At 45.5% G+C, this 20,464-nt stretch overlaps 2 protein-coding genes across 7 annotated transcripts in view; one reads left to right on the forward strand and one right to left on the reverse strand.

The window, feature by feature from the left end:
* Positions 1-2,321: 2,321 nt before the first annotated feature.
* On the forward strand, positions 2,322-5,960 carry LOC124037571 (ATP-sensitive inward rectifier potassium channel 11-like). The gene has a single exon (XM_046352399.1). It carries the CDS (start codon positions 2,792-2,794, stop codon positions 3,959-3,961), a length of 1,170 nt encoding a protein of 389 aa, XP_046208355.1. The 5' UTR covers positions 2,322-2,791; the 3' UTR covers positions 3,962-5,960.
* LOC124037572 (MOB kinase activator 2-like) overlaps positions 5,953-20,464 on the reverse strand; it is a 116,303-nt gene continuing 101,791 nt past the window's right edge. For all 6 annotated transcript variants that reach the window (XM_046352403.1, XM_046352401.1, XM_046352402.1 and 3 more), the window contains exons 2-5: positions 17,466-17,626; positions 15,171-15,264; positions 8,057-8,181; positions 5,953-7,770 (exon numbers count right to left, since the gene is read on the reverse strand). In XM_046352403.1, the coding sequence (XP_046208359.1) occupies positions 7,451-7,770; positions 8,057-8,181; positions 15,171-15,264; positions 17,466-17,626 (700 nt within the window). In that variant the 3' untranslated portion in view covers positions 5,953-7,450. The remainder of the gene's footprint in view (positions 7,771-8,056; positions 8,182-15,170; positions 15,265-17,465; positions 17,627-20,464) is intronic.

Here is a 20,464-nt window from a genome sequence, read left to right on the forward strand (position 1 = left end):
AGTTATTACCTCGTAACCCTGCACATCGACTCGATACTGGTACTCCTTGTATATAGCCAAGTTACTAACTCGTAACCCTGCACATCGACTCGATACTGGTACTCCTTGTATAAAGCCAAGTTATTACCTCGTACCCCTGCACATCGACTCGATACTGGTACTCCTTGTATAAAGCCAAGTTATTACCTCGTACCCCTGCACATCGACTCGATACTGGTACTCCTTGTATAAAGCCAAGTTATTACCTCGTACCCCTGCACATCGACTCGATACTGGTACTCCTTGTATAAAGCCAAGTTATTACCTCGTACCCCTGCACATCGACTCGATACTGGTACTCCTTGTATAAAGCCAAGTTATTACCTCGTAACCCTGCACATCGACTCGATACTGGTACTCCTTGTATAAAGCCAAGTTACTTGTATTATTACGTGTTTTACTTGATTATTTCTCTATTTCTTTCCTCTCTGCATTGTTGGGAAGGGCCCTTAAGTATCCATTTCACTGTTAGTCTACACCTGTTGTTTACAACCCAGTTTCTACCCCCAAGCCATAAGACTGCTACATAATTGTTTAAATAGTTAATGGGTGTCAGAAACACAACACCTGCCCAAGACATCACTGAGACATCGCTGAGACATCACACTCTTTTCCCTTCTTTAGCCCCTGTTTCTTGTTTTGTTTTAATCTCTGTTTTTTGTTTAGTATCTACTATTGTAAAGCACTTTGGGTTATTGAAAAATCTCTCTATAAGTCCCATGTATTTGTATTGTGTTCAGGTCTATTGTCTGAGATGGATGTAGTTTGATTGTGTGTTGTCTAATTATTTTCTTATTAATATATTATGGCATTAGTGTTTGGGAAGATTGTCTATAATTGAGAATGAATAAATAACCTTCCATATGTGAAAAGGTTCTAATTCAATCATTTGAGTTGAAACATTGATTAACTAAATGTAGTTCATTGATCCCTCGAGAGAAATGCCATCAGCATAGCCCAGACTTTCAGATGATGTTTCATATTAGGCTACTGATCAAGTACAGCTGAAAGAGGAACAGTTTCTTCTGCCTAATGCCTTCCCTGCTCAAGCTCTGGTTTCAACCAGGTCACACCAGATGGTCCACAGGACGTTGGGAGATGTCTTCAATACCGGCCACTAGGGGCAATGTGAGCCTCTATTACCATCTAGTAACATAATTGTCAATAATTGATTGGACTTATACAATGCTTTTTCTAGTCACCCAAAGCGCTTTAAGGGGGAAGCTCATCTCATCCACCACCAATGTGTAACACCCAATGTCTTGAGGCAGAATGCTCACCACACATCAGCTATCGGGTGGAGAGGTGAGGAGGGATATATACCTATTAGTAATGAGGGGGATGATTAGGTGGCCATGATGGAAATGGGAATTTAGCCAGGACACCAGGATTAACACCCCTACTCTTATGATAATTGCCATAGGATATTTAGTGACCACAGAGAGTAAGAACACCTGTTTAACATTCCATCTGAAAGACAGCATCCTACACAGGGTGATGTCCCCATCACTACCCTGGGGCCTTGGGATATGATCTTAGGAATACTTCCCCCTTCTGGCCCTCCAACACCACTTCCAGCAGCATCTGATCCATGGCTTAAACCACCAGCTCTGGCTCCAAAGATTACGCCTTTAATTCCAGTGCTAGGGACTTGTTTTTAGTTTTTCTGTCACTAACCTTAACCCTTATCTAACCAGTCAAAATGTATGCCTAAATTGAACCGTCAAGTTGTTCTGTTTTAACCCTATCCCAAACCTTAACCCTTACCTTAAACAGTCGGATTGAATGGCTAAACTGAACCATCGAAATACTGAAGAGATTCTGTGAGATCTTGTTGCTAATTTAGCAGCACTGAGCTTCATCTAACCAGCCTGTCTCCCATAGAGATAGTTAGATGACACAACATTGTAACTCTTCTATTATGGCATCTGTGAGAGCATGGGCAGTGCCATTGAGGCAATCTCCATTTTGAAGTAATCAATTATCTTCTTCTACTACTTCTATGAGTTGGTAAACAAACTGGAAGGGTGCATACTGCCACTGAGTGTGTTGTTTGAACAGGTATAAAGCCAAGGTTGGCGATTTATTGCCACTGCAGTTATACTTAATTGGCTAAACCCTCCTGGTGACCTGGATGGAATTATGTGATCCTTCCTTAACCAATAGGAAGTCCCACCCAGTTGACTACTTAAAAATGGCGAAAGTCCTCTAAAATGGGCTTTTGGGAAATGGAGTCCTCTATGTATCTCTATGCTCCCTCATCAGAACAATGGGGCCGGGGTAGTTGTATCACCTCTGGGTAAAACACTCGGGTTAGTAGACGATTACACCACTCCTGTTACGATATATCTACCTCGTTAAAGGTTGGCCTATACATGAGCGAATTCTGTTTTCATCGTGTGGATAGCGCGCCAGACCGGTGCGTCAACGGCGATGGAAATATCGAGTTGCAGTTCGTGACTGACAGCGGCAGCTGAATCTTCTCATGAGACCTGGGCGGCTATGGTGGTGTCCCTGCCTAACCGATGTGAGGAGCACACATACTTTTAGAGACTGGATGACAGCACACCACTCTCTCCGGACAGCTGCTGTCATTCGGAAGAGTACTGTCACCGGCGGTTGACCTTCGACTAGAAGACACAGTTGAGAAAAGGAATTCCTTAACCAATATATTTAATCAAGAGAAGAGGTAGCCAATCTTCATAATCCAAAGCAAGTGGTTAGGGGGTGACTAGTAGGCTATGGGAGCATTATGCTTTCCCGAAAAGGACTGATCCCGGACGACTACTTGCTTACCCGCTTGGCTGAGGATGTCCAGCAGCCTAAATTCAAGGCGTTAAAAGCGCGGAAGGCTCGTTTCGTCGCCAAAAACGGAACCTGTAATGTGGCCCACACGAACATTCGCGAACAGGGACGGTTCCTACAGGATGTTTTCACCACTTTAGTGGATCTAAAATGGCTTCACACGCTTATAATTTTCACTATGTCATTTCTGTGCAGCTGGCTGCTGTTTGCAATGGTTTGGTGGCTCATTGCCTTTGCGCACGGCGATCTGGATCAAAAGGGTGACGACTTTGTCCCGTGCGTGACGGACATCCACTCCTTCTCATCTGCGTTCCTTTTCTCCATAGAGGTACAGGTGACCATCGGGTTCGGGGGGCGCATGGTCACAGAGGAATGCTTGTCTGCCATAGTGGTCCTTATCATTCAGAACATCGTGGGCTTGCTGATTAACGCTATAATGCTGGGGTGTATCTTTATGAAGACGGCCCAGGCCAACCGGCGCGCCGAAACGCTGATCTTCAGCAAGCACGCCGTCATCTCCATCCGAAATAACAAACTGTGCTTTATGATCCGTTTAGGGGACCTGCGGAAGAGCATGATCATCAGTGCCACCGTGCGGATGCAGGTGGTAAGGCGCACCACCACTTCGGAGGGCGAGGTGGTCCCCCTGGACCAGATAGACATTCACATGGACAACCCCGTGGGGACCAACGGTATTTTCCTGGTGGTCCCTCTCATCATATGCCACGTTATTGACAAAGACAGCCCGCTCTACGAGCTTTCGCCATTGGATTTACAAAATAATGATATCGAGGTGGTAGTGGTGCTGGAGGGGGTGGTGGAGACCACGGGGATAACCACCCAGGCCCGGACATCCTACCTGTCTGAGGAGATACTGTGGGGGCAGCGCTTTGTGCCCACTATATCCGAGGAGGAGGGCATGTATGCGGTGGACTATTCTAAATTCGGTAACACAGTTAGAGTAGCGACACCCAGCTGCAGTGCCAAGAAACTGGATGAGAAGGGAGGCATCGCCAGGTTTAAACTGCAAGAGCACGCGACCCCGCGGCCGTCGGTGAGAAGGCGGCGGCTCTCACTACGCATGAAGCAATACAGCACCATCAGCCCACTAGCCTAAATAGCCTACTTTTACAGGTATAAAGGAGTTGCCATTGCATTTTGTATGTGAAAGTAATAGATTTGTATTACCTATTGAATTTTAAAGGATAACTTTGTAATACTACAGAAATGAAATGTTTATTATGTTCTAGCAGTGTTATTATTCTGTTCCATGGCACCCACAGGGTGTGCAGGCCTTTTTCTTGCCCAGTCCTAACACCTGCTTCAACCAAGGACGTGATTAGAAGTAGCGTGTGTAACAGTATAACTTTAGGCCGTTTCACATCCGTTACACGTGCATCATGGGTAAAACTCACTGCGGAAGCCAGAAAAAAATAGATAACCTGCTAGTTCATATGCCTTGCGACCGTGATACAACCATGGAGAGTTATTGCAAGTTGCAAAGAAAACGAGCTGCCTCCACTATTCCAGCATCATTTCAACATCATTAAATCACCTCTGCTTAGCCTAATACAACATAAGCTAAATATGTGGCAGGCCATGGTTCTGATTTGTGAGCGGAAAAAACGTTGGTTCAATAATATCCATAAAACCTAGCAGTCAATCAAGGAAATGGGTCCAATCGTTTCCCCACCATTTTTCCCATTGTGGATTTTAGAAACACTTAAAATAAGGGCTGTGCTTTGTGTAGGCTTACCCAGTAGTGACATTTTGATAACTGTAAATCTCTCTAGGACAAGGTGACTTTTATTAAAATATTTTCCTGTATTTACCCCACAAAAATAAAATACTAATTAGCTGATGTGTCTATCAGAAATAACTATAAATGCAATGAGACTACCGAATCAAGGCAAAGAATCTCTGGATTAACTATGTAATGTTAGGTAAATGTAGTAATTAATAAATTGGCAAAATGTCTTTAAATTGACAACTCTGTCAACTGTCTTGTGTAAGTTTTAAATTGACACAATACCTGTTAGTAAAACTGTCAGCCAGAGGTGCAGGATCTTGCAGGGATTCTTGCTTGAGAAATTAATCTTTGCTAAGAAGCCATTTTTGTTTCTTTTTGACTATTTTATATGAACATAATCACAGTAAGGTGCTTACTTGTTACGCCAAAATTTGAAATCTAGATAAAAATGTCTGCACTGGAACTTTAAATAAATAGAATGGTTAAATTAGCATGATTTAGAGCCACCAGATATTAGACTTCTGTTGCATTCAATATGTAACTTTCACATAAAAATATGAGTTATAGATCTGTCACTCATTGAAAGCAATTCTAAGAAGTGCAGTGCACCTTTATTGGGGCTCACACAAACTCCCCCCTGTAATTCATACTCAGCGCTGGACCAGAAGAAAAACCTTCACAGCCTGTGGGTATAGTAAAGACCAGGATCAAAGAACACTGCATTTTGTAGCCCAATAGCTCTATTATAGACTGCAATGTGAATGCGACATTACCTGAAGCATTAGGTGATTTTAGGTGCCTGAATGTCTTGTTTTAGCAATCCCACAATCAGCACGTATCAAATACATTCTAAATCAGGGTCCTAAATGAAAACATATGCACATGTATGACGGAATGCATTTTGATACATTTATAACATTATGCAAAGTTATGCAAGTACTGTATCCAGTTGGGAGGCAGAAGCCAGTGTGTGTGTACTGGTGCCCAACACTCCCACTGAAGAACGAGCCTCCTGCAGGCTTTCCATCTGGCACTGCATTAACACCAGTAGAACTGACACTGTGGCCCTTGAGAACTTCAGCACTGCTGATCTACATAATGATGCTCTTGTATGGTAAAAATCACTATGGTGTTTGATAGTGTTTATGCAAAGCTTGACTTTGGCAATAAAGAGGAAATGCCTGTTGAAAAGCACTTGACATGTACTGTGTGTGTGTGTGTGTGTGTGTATATATGTAAGGATGATATGCAGAAGAGAGTTTCCTTGACATGTTTTCCGTGTAATATTTCTATGCACATGCATGTCACACATCATCATCATCATCATCAGGTTGACAGAAGACAACACGAGACCGAGCGGCATTTATGTATTTTATTCGATTATAATCAGCAGAGCTTAAAATATTAAATTGCTTTTAACTTAGTTAATAATTAAAATACATAAAAATAAAAGCCAGAACTGAAGAACCCTGCAAACAAAACCAAATGAAAATAAATAAACAGAGAATAAAGCCTCCTCCTCGATACAGAGGCTGTCTGATTGATTCCTCTTTCCTCTCTCTGTACAGTGAAGATGAAGCAGACCGTGCAGCTTTCTATATATGTGTAGGAGAACATCTTTCATTAACTACTTTCCTCTTTGATCATTTAAAAAGGGAAAATAAAACTCCAAAAGACAAGGGGCTGGGGGGCTTCTTCAGCAATACAGAACAGTAAAGCAGACCACACCATACTTCTCCTTTCTCTCCTCCTTTCCTCCCCTCTTTCTGGGCCTGCAGACATTACCAATGTCCTTGTCCTTCTCCTGTGCTGCTAGAGAGGGCAGGGTGGCCAACGCTCCATCACACCGCAGCAAACTGCAGTTCCATGGGGAAGAGGACTCCACTCTGCACCAATCTCCCCTGTAACCAGACATGGGCACCAGTCTGTCTTGTAATAGCAGGTCTGGTCATATTAAATAACTTACATAGAATTTTGATATCTTCTTATCTCCCTGTTTGCGTGGCAGTGCCAGCCTATGTCTATACTGCCCCCTATGGGTGGCCTCTGGGACAGGGATGTTAAAGAGGGGTTCATCAGGTGAATACATGACTAAAGTAATACGAGAATGACAACTGTAATATTGAAGGGACAGAGTAGTTTTGTGAACAGAGAGAGAGCGAGGGTGGGAGAGAATAAATGCAGTGACTTGTGTTCTCTCTGGTCCTGAGTAGGAAGCGCTTTAATCATCTCCAGATTAACAACTCAAACAGTGATTGGCTAGTATTGTCCCACTAGGTAGTAACGTGGCTCCCTATAGACCCTCCCCCTTCAATCCTCCCACCACTAGGCAGGAGCGAGGAGCCAATACTCATTGTTGAGTCACCTTTTCTCCACACAATAACAACACTATACAATAGTACGTTCAAGCAAAGCAGTCACCATCCTGAACTGTACTTTAGGCAGAGAACAGAGGGAGAGAAGGGCAAACAGAAACACTGTCTCAAATGAGAAAAACAAATACAACTGAATAAAAACCTTTCCAACAGAATAAAAGTAAAATAAAACCAAAATTAAAATAAAAAACATTACATATTTGTTCCTAGTTTAAATTGCAGAGCAGATGGGAGGGATTTGCCCCTGGAAGGAACAGGCTCACACCAATTCCTGTTGGTGTGGCAACACCCCCCCTCCCCCCTCAAATAAACCTTCCTTCCGGCTGGTTGGTGTCAGTGAAATATCAGGTTAGTGGAAGGTCTCTAAGTCCTGCTGCTGGAGCCTGAGGTCTAGGAAGGGGACCAGGAACGTTTCCATCTCTTCTCTATATTCATCTTCTACCGTCTTCTTCCCGGGGCTGCTTGTCACGGCACCCCCTGCTCATCTCTCCGTCACGTGGTTGTGTGAGGAGGGGGAGGGGGCCGAGTTAGGGGAGGAAGGGGCGGCGGGTGCTGGGGTGGGGGGCACCGGGGCGCAGAGGATTTCGGACAGGTCGTCCATGATACAGGTCTCCTTGGGGTCGACCAGGTTGAATTCCCTTACGAAAACAATGAAATGTGCGTACAGAGTGTTCAAGTGACCCTGCAGGTCCAGGGCCACTGTCTCCTTAAAATGAGCCCAGTAGAGGTGAGCCAGGACGTGGAAGAGGTACCGGCAAATCTTCTTTACCAAAGAGTCAAACGAGTTGGGGAACTCTTTGCCTGCATGGAGAAAGAGGAGAGAAAAGGGAGAACGAGCATGGTTAAAAAATATTGTGGTCTTTTTTAGTTGCTTTGGCATTGCCAAGCTATTATCACAATGGCAAAACTGTTCCTAAAGTCCAAAAATCATTTAAGGACTTCTACTACTTGAGACATTAGAGGGCAGCAACGGCACAGTTCCCAAAGTCCCAGCTTCAGTGTGACGTCAGAGGAGAAGAGGCTACAGTAGTGCCGACTGACCACAGCGAGGCTCTGCATGTCTGGAGTGGACCAGAGCTCAACTCACCATATTTTGTAGGGAAGTTTTCCTCTTCTGTGACCAGCTTCTGCACCAGACTCATGACGAAGTCGACGTACTGAGGGGCAGTGCATTTTGTCTTCTTCCCCCTCTCGTCATACCAGTAGTATATTCTGGACACAAACAGAAAGACAAAGTGGGTTATTTTTCTATGTCACTACTGCCTCATGTGTACATACATGCGCTTTGAAATGTACATCATCTCGGCTGTTACTCCTTCATCTAGTAGTTATTGCTGACAAGTCATCTGATAATTAACAGAAACAACCTGGTAGGTTCAATCACTACCTACATCTCATTATTAATCATCTCTGGTAAAAGGATGAGTACGAAGTGAGGCAGCTTTCTTGCACGGCAAGGTGTGCTTTTACAGAAACTCAAAATGGCTGAATCATTCACTTCATAATGTTGAAAGATGGAAGACACTAGGCCTATGAGAGAGCTTGTGGTTAGAACACATGCCCCTTTAGAATCTGCGACAGAGCTGCCCCTTTAGAATCTGCGATAGAGCTGCCCCTTTAGAATCTGCGACAGAGCTGCCCCTTTAGAATCTGCGACAGAGCTGCCCCTTTAGAATCTGCGACAGAGCTGCCCCTTTAGAATCTGCGACAGAGCTGCCCCTTTAGAATCTGCGACAGAGCTGCCCCTTTAGAATCTGCGACAGAGCTGCCCCTTTAGAATCTGCGACAGAGCTGCCCCTTTAGAATCTGCGACAGAGCTGCCCCTTTAGAATCTGCGACAGAGCTGTCATGATTAAACAAGGAATGTAGCTCGTCTACAGCTTTAACGTAGATACATTTTTATAGGCAGTAATTTCTGTAGGCCTAATGGAAGCTTGGATGTGTAGAGGGAGAGGTCGGGTGGAAATTAAGTGAGACATGTAACAGATGGAAAATGTAGAACTGTGACTTGGCTAGGTCCATTTTTTGTTGTAAGTCGCTAATACACATAACAAATGGAAAGAACATGTGTAGCAATGGTCGTTTTTGCGACAAAATTTCACTGGCCTGTTCAGGCAGCTACAAAACAGATTCCAAATGCCTGAAGGCTACTATATGACTGCGATATAACTTCATTGCCCCCTTGCGGTCATACCACGCAATAGGATTTCATGTGGCATTTTGTTAAAATGCTCTTATTGTTTTAACGGAAAACTGGTAAAAAAAATAAAAATAATAAATCAATTTGTCACATATCCCTAGTGTGGATCTGCCAAACAGGCCTCCAGCCCAGCCAACCACCTCCTAAAATAGACATGTTTGCATATTTTCATTCCAGTGGACTTAGCGAACCCCCTGTCCTGGCCCTTCCATTTCCAGGGCCGAATTCCCTGCAGTCTCGGAGTAACACGACACTGATCCCCCAGTCGCACGGCCGCTCACTCTGACTGGTCAAACATTTCCGGAGAGGGGTGACCCAGTTAGATGGTGGTTGTAACTGAATGCCGCCCCTCAGGGCTAGCCACGGGGTATCATGAGTTAGCAAGGTCAAATGGCAAGTCAGTGAAGCCGCCAAACAAAACTAGCACGGCTAGCATGACACTGGCAACCAGGGAATACTGTACTATAGCTAGCAGCGGGATAGTGACGCTAGGCTGGGCATGAGAGCTAAAGGGGTCATAAATTACAGAACACATTACCACAGGCACCACGAGTCAAATAAGAGAACTCAGGGAAGGACCAGCAAGGTCAATGCTAGCATGGCTAAAGCAAAAGGGAAACAGAGCTATCAGTAGGATAGCTATTAACTAATGAAGCTAGCAGGGTATGGTAGCTGACAGGCTGGCAAAACTAAAAGGGGTAACTGATCTAGCACAGGCACTAAATGAGGCCTTGGGCAGAGCTAGCAAGGTCTGTAGGATCTACCAAGGTCAAGCTAAAAGGCTAATAGCTTGTAAACAACGGTTGGACGATCTCAAAGCTAGCTAGAACGCAGTAGAGGGAAAGGGTGGGTGGAGTGGTGAGCCTTTTTGGCTGAAAATACGTTGACATATGTCTTTCAACCAATTGTGCTCACTGGGATGGTTGTGTTAGCACTAGCAGCATGGTCTGGGATTACACGTCCTGAATGTACAGCATCCACATAACTGAACCTGCAGGAGGGATTTACTGACCACAGGCCCAGAACCAACACCAGGACAGGGACTCCACACTGAGGACCTACTGACCACAGGCCCAGAACCAACACCAGGACAGGGACTCCACACGGAGGACCTACTGACCACAGGCCCAGAACCAACACCAGGACAGGGACTACACACAGAGGACCTACTGACCACAGGCCCAGAACCAACACCAGGGCAGGGACTCCACACTGAGGACCTACTGACCACAGGCCCAGAACCAACACCAGGATAGGGACTACACACTGAGGACCTACTGACCACAGGCCCAGAACCAACACCAGGACAGGGACTACACACAGAGGACCTACTGACCACAGGCCCAGAACCAACACCAGGGCAGGGACTCCACACTGAGGACCTACTGACCACAGGCCCAGAACCAACACCAGGATAGGGACTACACACTGAGGACCTACTGACCACAGGCCCAGAACCAACACCAGGACAGGGACTCCACACTGAGGACCTACTGACCACTCTATGCTGAGGAGATTACAGCACTAACACTCACTGGCTAACATACACACCCCCAGCTACCCCAAAACACAAACTGACACACCCCCAGCTACCTCAAAACAGACAAGCTTACAAAGACTGGTACAGCCCACCAAAAAAAACCACCCACCCATTCACCCACCCACAGAAAATGGGCTTAGATAACTACCAAATGGTCCTGTTCCCATAGCTCATGGAAAGTTTACCCCTAAAATAGCTTCACAATGCCTGGGGCAAGAGGGCATGGACCGTGACTGTGTGTCTCAGTTGTGAGATGGGTGCGTTCATGCCAGGCGGAGGAAGGAAAGGTTGGGGTGCTGTTACTGTGGAACACCATTAGCCTGACTGGCTGGCTACAGGACGCCACCGCCTAAACTCCGCAACAAAAAAACACTTGTTTTTCCATGGTTGTTCAATGAACCATAAACAATTAATTAACATGCATCTGTGGAACAGTCGTTAAGAAACTAACAGCTTACAGGCGGTAGGCAATTAAGGTCAAAGTTATGAAAATTTAGGACACTAAAAGAGGCCTTTCTACTGACTCTGAAAAACACCAAAAGAAGATGCCCAGGGTTCCTGCTCATCTGCATGAACATGTCTTAGGCATGCTGCAAGGAGGTATGAGGACTGCATATGTGGCCTAAGACAGCATTCCAGGGAGACAGTGGCAGACCACGTGTAACAACACCTGCACAAGATTGGTACATCCGAAGATCACACCTGCGGGACAGTTACAGGATGGTAACAAGAACTACCCGAGTTACACCAGGAACACACAATCCCTCCAGCAGTGCTCAGACTGTCCGCAATAGGTTGAGAGAGTCTGGACTGAGGGCTTGTATGCCGGTTGTAAGGCCGGTCCTCACCAGACATCACCGGCAACAACGTCACCTATGGGCACAAACCCACCGTCGCTGGACCAGACAGGACTGGCAAAAAGTACTCTTCACTGACGAGTCGCGGTTTTGTCTCACCAGGGTTGATGGTCGGATTCGCATTTATCGTCGAAGGAAGGAGCATTACACCGAGGCCTGTACTCTGGAGCGGGATTGATTTGGAGGTGCAGGGTTCGTCATGGTCTGAGGCGGTGTGTCACAGCATCATCAGACTGAGTGTGTTGTCATTGCAGGCAATCTCAACGCTGTTCGTTACAGGGAAGACATCTTCCTCCCTCATGTGGTACTCTTCCTGCAGGCTCATCCTGACATGACCCTCCAGCAGGACAATGCCACCAGCCATACTGCTCGTTCTGTGTGTGATTTCCTGCAAGACAGGAATGTCAATGTTCTGCCATGGCCAGCGAAGAGCCCGGATCTCAATCCCATCGAGCAGGTCTGGGACCTGTTGGATCGGAGGGTGAGGGCTAGGGCCATTCCCCAGAAATGTCTGGGAACCAAATGTCTTGGGTAACATTTCAAGGCAAGAATGGGCAAATCTGGTGCAGTCCACGAGGAGGAGATGCACTGCAGTATTTAATGCAGCTGGTGGCCACACCAGATACTGACTGTTTACTTTTGATTTTGACCACCCCTTTGTTCAGGGACACATTATTCAATTTCTGTTAGTCACATGTCTGTTGAACTTGATCAGTTTATGTCTCAGTTGTTGAATCTTGTGTAAATATTTGTACGAAGCATAACATGTCAAATTTGCTGAAAATAAAACGCAGTTGACAGTGAGAGGACGTTTCCTTTTTTGCTGAGTTAATATTACAGCTACAACCCTCCTTGGAAACACTGGAGGCATCCGGATTCATGGGGTTTGGAAAGGTACTTCACTACAATAATTGCACACTTTGTACAGCCACGTCTATTTAGCTGTTTTCTACCATGTAGCGTATTATTGTGACCTAACAATATGTTTCACCATACAGGATCCCTTCACATGCCTGACACAGAACATCAACCTCTCCCACTCTTTAGGGTGTGGGTCCCGTCCCCACAGTAGCAGAGAAGGTGACAGCGGTTGTGGGTCCCCACAGTAGTAGAGAAGGTGACAGCGGTTGTGGGTCCCCACAGTAGCAGAGAAGGGGACAGCAGGTGTGGGTCCCCACAGTAGCAGAGAAGGGGACAGCGGGTGTGGGTCCCCACAGTAGCAGAGAAGGGGACAGCAGGTGTTGGTCCCCACAGTAGCAGAGAAGGTGACAGCGGGTGTGGGTCCCCACAGTAGCAGAGAAGGGGAAAGCGGGTGTGGGTCCCCACAGTAAAAGAGAAGGGGACAGCGGGTGTGGGTCCCCACAGTAACAGAGAAGGGGACAGCGGGTGTGGGTCCCCACAGTAGCAGAGAAGGGACAGCGGGTGTGGGAAAATACAGTAACGTTAAATGGGGTCAACCCTGTAACATGTTAGTCACCTGACAAATCTGGCATTTCTCAACGGCTTCTCCATTGTTTGTTTTTCCTCTGTCACTACCTCCCAGTGTTTGTAGTGTGGTTTAGCCTAAACGTGTGGATCTGTTTCTTTTACGGTCCTATAACTAGGTGTAGGTGAGGGCAGCCTCTTTCCAAGACGCTACCACGCCCCGACAGGGTCAACTCATTGGGTAAATACTCAGTCAACCTCCTCCACTCTGCTTGACAGGGATGAACAGGCCTCCATGTTATGTCTAACACTTGTTTCACTACTGCAGTGGGATGCCCTGCCTTTGTACCGAGGTAGATAAACAGGAGCTCTCTGTACTGAGTATCGGTATTCCTTTATGAACAACGATGGCTGGCGGTGATATTTTACGACCCTGTTTGGACTTCTGAGCTAAACTATCATCAGAGTGCTGGTATAGTGATGACTCATGTTCTCCCATAATGACTTCTATATGTTTGAAAGGGTTTTACGACAGGGGCAACAACTATTAGCTAGATAGTTACGTTGGCATTGGAACGCACAGAAATAAAATCTCCTCAGAACGGTTTGATCTCTGCTCTCTATCCTCACTATGCACCAGTCCAGACAGGAACACTGTGTTCAGAGACCTCACTATGCACCAGTGCAGACAGGAACACTGTGTTCAGAGACCTCACTATGCACCAGTGCAGACAGGAACACTGTGTTCAGAGACCTCACTATGCACCAGTCCAGACAGTAACACTGTGTTCAGAGACCTCACTATGCACCAGTCCAGACAGGAACACTGTGTTCAGAGACCTCACTATGCACCAGTGCAGACAGGAACACTGTGTTCAGAGACCTCACTATGCACCAGTCCAGACAGGAACACTGTGTTCAGAGACCTCACTATGCACCAGTCCAGACAGGAACACTGTGTTCAGAGACCTCACTATGCACCAGTGCAGACAGGAACACTGTGTTCAGAGACCTCACTATGCACCAGTGCAGACAGGAACACACGATACCTCAGAAAGGCTCATGTGATTTGAGAATACTCGCAGCATATTCGGACATTCTTTGACTAACAGATACCTCTAAAGTTCTCAACTTTAGAACACACACACAGAGACAGACAGAGAGCCAGACAGAGACAGAGAGCCAGACAGAGACAGAGAGCCAGACAGAGACAGAGAGCCAGACAGAGACAGAGCGCCAGACAGAGACAGAGCGCCAGACAGAGACAGAGCGCCAGACAGAGACAGAGAGCCAGACAGAGACAGAGAGCCAGACAGAGACAGAGAGCCAGACAGAGACAGAGCGCCAGACAGAGACAGAGCGCCAGACAGAGAGCCAGACAGAGAGCCAGACAGAGACAGAGCGCCAGACAGAGACAGAGAGCCAGCCAGAGAGCCAGCCAGAGAGCCAGCCAGAGAGCCAGAGAGAGACAGAGCGCCAGACAGAGACAGAGAGCCAGCCAGAGAGCCAGAGAGCCAGAGAGAGAGACAGAGAGCCAGACAGAGAGACAGAGCGCCAGACAGAGACAGAGCGCCAGACAGAGACAGAGAGCCAGCCAGAGAGCGAGACAGAGAGCCAGACAGAGAGCCAGCCAGAGAGCCAGACAGAGAGCCAGACAGAGAGCCAGACAGAGAGCCAGACAGAGAGCCAGACAGAGAGCCAGACAGAGAGCCAGACAGAGAGCCAGACAGAGAGCCAGACAGAGAGCCAGACAGAGAGCCAGACAGAGAGCCAGACAGAGAGACAGACAGAGAGACAGACAGAGAGACAGACAGAGAGACAGACAGAGAGACAGACAGAGAGCCAGACAGAGAGCCAGACAGAGAGCCAGAGAGACAGACAGAGAGACAGACAGAGAGACAGAGAGCCAGACAGAGAGCCAGACAGAGAGCCAGACAGAGAGCCAGAGAGACAGACAGAGAGACAGAGAGCCAGACAGAGAAGGGACACAAACAACAGAAAGACATAGGGAACATTGAGTACAGCCCTGTGGTCAGGAGCTCTCCTGCTTTCATCAGACGGTCTGTTGCCGTGTCAGCGCATCCTTGATAAATTATCCAATGGGTTGTGAGACTGATAAATAACCCAATTGGAGGTTAGAGAACTGATGAATAAACCAATGGTGGGGGAGATGACTTACGTGTTGCAGGCCGTCATGGCTTGACAGGTGTCCCCAGTACAGAACTCTGAGATGGTGCTGTACTGCAGGTTTATTAGATTGAAGAAGGTCGTCGCTGAAGGGAGAGAAGAAACACACTCAGTAATACCCACAGTCTGCTCAAGGCCGAGCCTCGTCAAATAGTCTACATACATCAAATTCCTTCAAATACTTAGGCTGCTACTTTGAAGTATTTGATATGCTATTTGATCCAAGTAAGTACTGTTCTTGAACACAATCATTTTGCAGTGTAATGTTTACAGTGAATGGAACAACAAAGCCAATGTTTTGTTGACTATATTTCATGTAGAACGGTACAGTTCTGCCCCAGGTATAAGACAGAGGGGGACGAGGTTGGAGGTATTGGCAGGTTACTGAACTGTTGGCTCCATTCATGACCGGTATTTTGGCAACTTCTTTATATGTTTCTCAGGCTTCTTTGGCAAATGTTTGTGGCCAAATGTACATAGCATACAATGTTATTAACAGTTCACATAAAAAGTGGCTGAAGTAAAACATTCTTCCCAAGACGAGCGCCGTTTCAGTTCCAAGGCTAATTCTATTAGTGGTTGACACGAGTCGATACGGACGGGGCTTGGCCGAGTTGCCTAACTCCCTGATTTCACGCAGAAAAATGCAGTCGCAGGCGAAAACACGTTCCATTTGTTTTTACATGATGCGGTTTCTCAACACAGACTGATAAAACAGGGTGTTACAGGACTTACAAACCCCTAGAGAAGATGCCTGTAAACTATCAACAGCAGATATTCTTGTATCGTATAATATTTAAAATAATAGTTAACCGTTTGGGGAGAAGGCACTCGATAAAAACACTATAGAACAGGCAGTGGATTGTCAATGAAGGATGTAGCCATTTCATCCTGCAGGAAACTACAGGGGCTCAGACACTTCCAGGCGAGATGTCAAAGATGGAGGTGCCTGAGATGTTGTTGTTCTTATAGAGTCTTTATATAACGTAAGGAGCTGAACTTCCAGAGGAGATGCCTGAGATGATGTTCTTATAGAGTCATTATATAACGTAAGGAGCTGAACTTCCAGAGGAGATGCCTGAGATGATGTTCTTATAGAGTCTTTATATAACGTAAGGAGCTGAACTTCCAGAGGAGGTGCCTGAGATGATGTTCTTATAGAGTCATTATATAACGTAAGGAGCTGAACCTGGAGCTGAACTTCCAGAGGAGATGCCTGAGATGATGTTGTTCTTATAGAGTCTTTATATAACTTAAGGAGCTGAACTTCCAGAGGAGATGCCTGAGATGATGTTGTTCTTATAGAGTCATTAGATAACGTAAGGAGCTGAACTTCCAGAGGAGATGCCTGAGATTATGTTCTTATAGAGTCATTATATAACGTAAGGAGCTGAACCTGGAGCTGAACTTCCAGAGGAGATGCCTGAGATGATGTTCTTATAGAGTCATTATATAACGTAAGGAGCTGAACCTGGAGCTGAACTTCCAGAGGAGATGCCTGAGATGTTGTTGTTCTTATAGAGTCATTATATAACGTAAGGAGCTGAACTTCCAGAGGAGGTGCCTGAGATGATGTTCTTATAGAGTCATTATATAACGTAAGGAGCTGAACTTCCAGAGGAGATGCCTGAGATGATGATGTTCTTATAGAGTCATTAGATAACGTAAGGAGCTGAACCTGGAGCTGAACTTCCAGAGGAGATGCCTGAGATGATGATGTTCTTATAGAGTCATTAGATAACGTAAGGAGCTGAACCTGGAGCTGAACTTCCAGAGGAGATGCCTGAGATGTTGTTGTTCTTATAGAGTCTTTATATAACGTAAGGAGCTGAACTTCCAGAGGAGATGCCTGAGATGATGTTCTTATAGAGTCATTATATAACGTAAGGAGCTGAACTTCCAGAGGAGATGCCTGAGATGATGTTGTTCTTATAGAGTCATTAGATAACGTAAGGAGCTGAACCTGGAGCTGAACTTCCAGAGGAGATGCCTGAGATGTTGTTGTTCTTATAGAGTCATTAGATAACGTAAGGAGCTGAACCTGGAGCTGAACTTCCAGAGGAGATGCCTGAGATGTTGTTGTTCTTATAGAGTCATTATATAACGTAAGGAGCTGAACTTCCAGAGGATTTAGCTGCAGTGCTGTTATAGAATACACATCCAAAGAGAAGACACTGAAAAAAGGCAGAAATGTAGAGTACCGGGTAGATATAAGTAAATCTGTCGAGTGTTTAGCTCTTCTGGGAGCCCAAAATGATTTCATTCTGATCAGCTGCTGGTAACTCACTGTTGCTGGCGAGCCATTCGTTGAGGTCTATCTCCCTGGGCAGCAGCACCAGCTCTTTGAGGTCGAAGTCGACCACGCGTACTTTAGTGAACTCCGCCTCCAGATACTGCTTCTTCTCTTCCGCTGGCGGCTTCTTCCCATTGGGCTTCGTCTTAGACTTCCTGTAGGGGACAGGAAGAGAAAGGGGGACAGGTTAGAGCAATTCACAGGGACATTCACAGACGAAAGAGGAACTTTTTAGAACTCTTCAGTTGGACTCAAATCAAGACAGGGACTGCAGCTAGCAACTAAAGTATGACATAGCAGATGGGTGGTTTCGGATGTGTTAAATGCACGTTAACGGAAAGTGGAACTGAATATGTAAAAAGCCTTTAGCCACTGCTAGCAGACAACCCTGTGTTTCACACTCACAGGTCTGCGCCGGCGTCACCGTGTCTCTCCCACTGTGGGATTTTGAGCCCGCTGTGGGCCATGCACGTCTGTACAGACAGCTTTTTGTTCAAGTACCTGACCCAGAGCGTGACTCCTGACCTGCCGTTAGGACCAGTTACCACACAGTTAGCCGCCCACAGCGCCATGTACTTCCAGCACTATTTTTTTAGCAGGGGACTGTCATATCACACTCCCACGACACTTCTAGGTCCAAAACCCTCCGCCCCCCCCCGCCTGAAAATTGTGTCCACTAATACAGCCTATCCAAGGGTTAACTGTTGAATGGGTTAACAGGCTCGTGAAACAAGCACAGACAAAGGCAGGGTTGTGGGACAAAGCAGGCTTGGCTCAATTGAAGGAAAGACCATTACAGCACAGAGAGGTATTGCGTTTGTTTTCCCATTTTCTGGCATCCCTCTTCATGGCAGTCAAGTGTTCAGGGTTTAACATCTTGGGGTTTTCACTGAGCTCTGACTTCTATGGAGTTTCAGAGTACCACTCTAGAACACGATTAGCATTCCAACGGCTTAATTCCTCGCTCCCTCTTCAGTATTGCCCTTCCTCTACATTTCCATTTCCTTCCTTCCCTGTCCTTAAACAAACCCAAACTGAAGACAGCGAAAAGAGAGGGAGAGAGCGAGGGGAGTTTCACTTTCTGCCCTGAATTTATTGCGCCTCTGTTGACCTTAATTTCCACCATCCACCCCCTCCAGTCCACAACCTGTCTAAACACAATATAACCCCCCCCCCCAGTCCACAACCTGTCTAAACACAATATAACCCCCCCTCCCATGTGTTCTTGGCTCAAGCCTTTCCCTCTCAGATCCGAACTCCTGGAAGACTGGCGCAGGTCCAGAATCAGGAGGAACAACGTGAGAGCAATGTGGCTCTGATGACAGTCTATTCAGCAGGAGCCAATCAGAAGCATACATCTGTGCTTTCCAGTTAAACACACACATTGAAAGACAGAGGAAACGACCATTAAATGTACAGATAATGTCTGGAACGTTCACTGCCAACTCCTCATGTTTGAGGACTTCTGTAACCACCCTCTACTGCAGGTGTGTCAAACTCATTTTGCTACGGGGGCCGAATTGAAAATGGGTTTTATTTCCTTCTGTAACCACCCTCTACTGCAGGTGTGGCAAACTCATTTTGCTACGGGGGCCGAATTGAAAATGGGTTTTATTTCCTTCTGTAACCACCCTCTACTGCAGGTGTGGCAAACTCATTTTGCAACGGGGGCCGAATTGAAAATGGGTTTTATTTCCTTCTGTAACCACCCTCTACTGCAGGTGTGGCAAACTCATTTTGCTACGGGGGCCGAATTGAAAATGGGTTTTATTTCCTTCTGTAACCACCCTCTACTGCAGGTGTGGCAAACTCATTTTGCTACGGGGCCGAATTGAAAATGGGTTTTATTTCCTTCTGTAACCACCCTCTACTGCAGGTGTGGCAAACTCATTTTGCTACGGGGGCCGAATTGAAAATGGGTTTTATTTCCTTCTGTAACCACCCTCTACTGCAGGTGTGGCAAACTCATTTTGCTACGGGGGCCGAATTGAAAATGGGTTTTATTTCCTTGCCGTCAAAATGTGGATAATAATTTCCTCTTGACATGGTGTTGGGAATATAATACTCCCTGACTGTCTAACTTCCATTTCAGTCATTCTTACCGAGCCGGACAGTCAAGAAACTGCATGTATAAATGTCCATTATCCTTCTGCAGTTTCCTTTTGAATTTATTGAATATATTTTGAATTTGAACATACATACATACATACATACATACATACATACATACATACATACATACATACATACATACATACATACATACATACATACATACATACATACATACATACATACATACATACATACATACATACATACATACATACATACATACATACATACATACATACATACATACATACATACATACATACATACATACATACATACATACATACATACATACATACATACATACATACATACATACATACATACATACATACATACATACATACATACATACATACATACATACATACATACATACATACATACATACATACACACACACACACATACACATATAAATAAAAAGAATACAATACCATTCAAAAGTTTGAGTTCTCTTAAAAATATCCTTGTTTTTGAAAGCACATTTATTGTCCATTAAAATAACATCAAATTGACCAGAAATACAGTGTTGACATTGTTAATGTTGTAAATGACTATTGGAGTTGGAAACGGCAGATTTATATGGACCATGTACATAGGCGTATAGTGTATGTAAACTTCTGACCCATCAGTTAGAATCACCACTTTATTTTAAGAATGTGAAATGTCAGAATAATAGCAGACAATGATTTATTTCAGCTTTTATTTAGTTAATCACATTCCCAGTGGGTCAGAAGTCTACATACACTCAATTAGTATTTGGTAGCATTGCCTTTAAATTGTTTAACTTGGGTCAAACGTTTCAGGTAGCCTTCCACAAGCTTCCCACAATAAGTTGGGTGAATTTTGCCCCATTCCTCCTGACAAAGCTGGTG

Source organism: Oncorhynchus gorbuscha, linkage group LG06 (assembly GCF_021184085.1).
Source record: "Oncorhynchus gorbuscha isolate QuinsamMale2020 ecotype Even-year linkage group LG06, OgorEven_v1.0, whole genome shotgun sequence".
Taxonomy (NCBI): domain Eukaryota; kingdom Metazoa; phylum Chordata; class Actinopteri; order Salmoniformes; family Salmonidae; genus Oncorhynchus; species Oncorhynchus gorbuscha.